General features: G+C 46.3%; 1 protein-coding gene across 1 annotated transcript in view; it reads left to right on the top strand.

Moving 5' to 3' along the window:
- The window catches only part of LOC106816600 (glutamate dehydrogenase 1, mitochondrial-like), a 19,648-nt gene that overhangs the window by 9,189 nt on the left and 8,235 nt on the right, over positions 1 to 2,224 (top strand). The window contains exons 6-8 of the mRNA XM_014821219.1: positions 321 to 458; positions 983 to 1,123; positions 1,914 to 2,122. Coding sequence (XP_014676705.1) covers positions 321 to 458; positions 983 to 1,123; positions 1,914 to 2,122 — 488 coding nt within the window. The remainder of the gene's footprint in view (positions 1 to 320; positions 459 to 982; positions 1,124 to 1,913; positions 2,123 to 2,224) is intronic.

The raw sequence follows: 2,224 nt of genomic DNA, 5'->3' as shown, positions 1-2,224 counted from the left end.
GGGTAAAAATTTAACCACGCGAAATATACAGCGTATACAGTCTCAGAAGAATTACAGTTCTCTATGGTGCTGTGTGTGTGTGTGTGTGTGGGTGTCGCAGCCAGGGATAAAAACATATAATTTGATTTTTTCAGGGGGTGCTACTTTTCACCTCGCGATGCCCCATGAAAATAGCACTCTAAAATTGCGTTTGACATGGAAACTCGGGACTGCAAATTACGGGGCGCGGCTCTGTTTGCATTTCCGGGGGCTCTTTTTGCATTTCGGCGGGGCGCTAAATCGCCCCGAGCCCCCCGTGTATTTTTTTCACTGGTCGGCAGGGTTTCGGCAACGTCGGCCTGCACTCAATGCGGTACCTACACAGACACGGCGCCACATGCGTCGGCATCCTGGAATACGACGGCAGCATCTACAACCCGGATGGCATCGACCCACGAGAGCTGGAGGACTGGAAGATCGTAAGCACGCAACTCTCGGCCCTCTCGCCGTAGCGAGAAAAAACATAGGAAGATCTCATGGGTTGCGGTGCTTCGTAAAACCGCATATCGCGAATTAATCGATTTAACCTCGTTTTCAGCATTTTGTGACGTTGTTGAAGTGCTTAAGAATTTGGGTGAATTACTAAAAAAAAAAATCACTGTGTGTCAACATTGCGAATTGTATGTTGGCGGAGACTTTCCTTCTCGCAAAATTTACTTGGATAATGTGGGATGATTTTCAGTTAAGCATACGCTTGACGTAAAGACCCTTGAGTCCAGTATAAAATAAAGTAACCGGAAAAAGAAAAGAAAACGCATCGCTAGGAATTTCTGATTGCCACAAAATGGTTTAAAAGCAAATACTACTCTTTTATTTGTCTTCTGTACTATTTTCTTCTATATTTTCTTCTATATTTTTCTATTTTTTCTGGTTTTTTTTCTATTCTATATTTTCTCTACTATTGTGTACGTGCGTGTATTGAGCGTGTTCTTTTCCTGCCCAGGCTAACGGAACCATCGTCGGATTCTCCGGCGCGAAGCCATACACAAAGGATAGCCTCTTGTTTGAGGAATGTGACATCCTCGTTCCCGCGGCGAATGAGAAGCAGATCCATGGCGGCAACGCTCACAAGATCAAAGCGAAGGTCGGTGACGCACGCGTGTAAAGCTGGGGTTACGTACACTACCGACTTTATGTCGTCGAATTGGCGAATTGTACCAATTTCGCAACTATACAACCGACAATGTAAACGCAAAAGTCGCGCGACCAACTGGTCAATAGCAACTAGTTGGGAGATTAGAACATGTTTCATTTTCCCCAACTCTCTGTTGCCGAATTGCGAAATTGGTCCAACTCGCCAATTTGACAACATAAAGTCGGTAGTGTAAACCGAGCTTAAGAGGGAGTTGACTGTGCGAGGCTTGCTACGCTCAAAAGATACAATACAGTCTATCGACACAAACTACAGACAACAAAACACTCCAAATCCCGAACCCTGTCAAAACCGAATCTCACGTTAAACCGGACGACGTTTTCGGACAAGGTCCCAACAACATCTGAGAGATGTAAGATGCACTTCTGCTCTATCAACCGAACTTCACAGAAAACTAAATGGACAGTCCTCAGAGTGGTCAGGTATTGGGAGAGTTGACCGTATAGTCAAACCTTGCGTTACTGGAACCTTATTGCATAGACACCTGTCTACAAAGACTTGTCATTTCCCTGGAGTAACGATTATACAGTGAAACCATCTCTATAGAACGAACAACTGTCTATAGAGGACAGTCGTTTCCTTAAGCGACTCTTATACACATGTTTTACTGTACATTACACTACTAACAACCCCCCCCCCCCTTCTCCCTTATAAAGCGATGGCGGACCCCCATCTCATTGTTCTCCAGTTCCGTTTTTCACGCACCTTCTCGCCGTTTCAGATCATCGCAGAGGGCGCCAACGGTCCGGTGACGCCGGCGGCAGATCGGCACTTCATTGAGAACAACGTGCTTGTCATTCCCGATCTCTACCTGAATGCAGGGGGCGTCACCGTCTCCTACTTCGAGTGGCTGAAGAATCTGAACCACGTCAGTTACGGCCGTCTGACCTTCAAATACGAACGCGACTCCAACTACCACCTGCTCGGTAGGTGGCGCCACTGGCGAGTCAGGAAAAGTGACTCGCGCATCCATTCGGATGCATTCTTCTGGGGGTTTACTATTTCTGGGTGTTTACTATTTTTGGGTGTTTA

This window comes from Priapulus caudatus, unplaced genomic scaffold (assembly GCF_000485595.1).
Source record: "Priapulus caudatus unplaced genomic scaffold, Priapulus_caudatus-5.0.1 Scaffold1429, whole genome shotgun sequence".
In the NCBI taxonomy this organism is placed as follows: Eukaryota; Metazoa; Priapulida; class Priapulimorpha; order Priapulimorphida; family Priapulidae; genus Priapulus; species Priapulus caudatus.
This window is presented reverse-complemented; position numbering and strand designations above follow the sequence as displayed.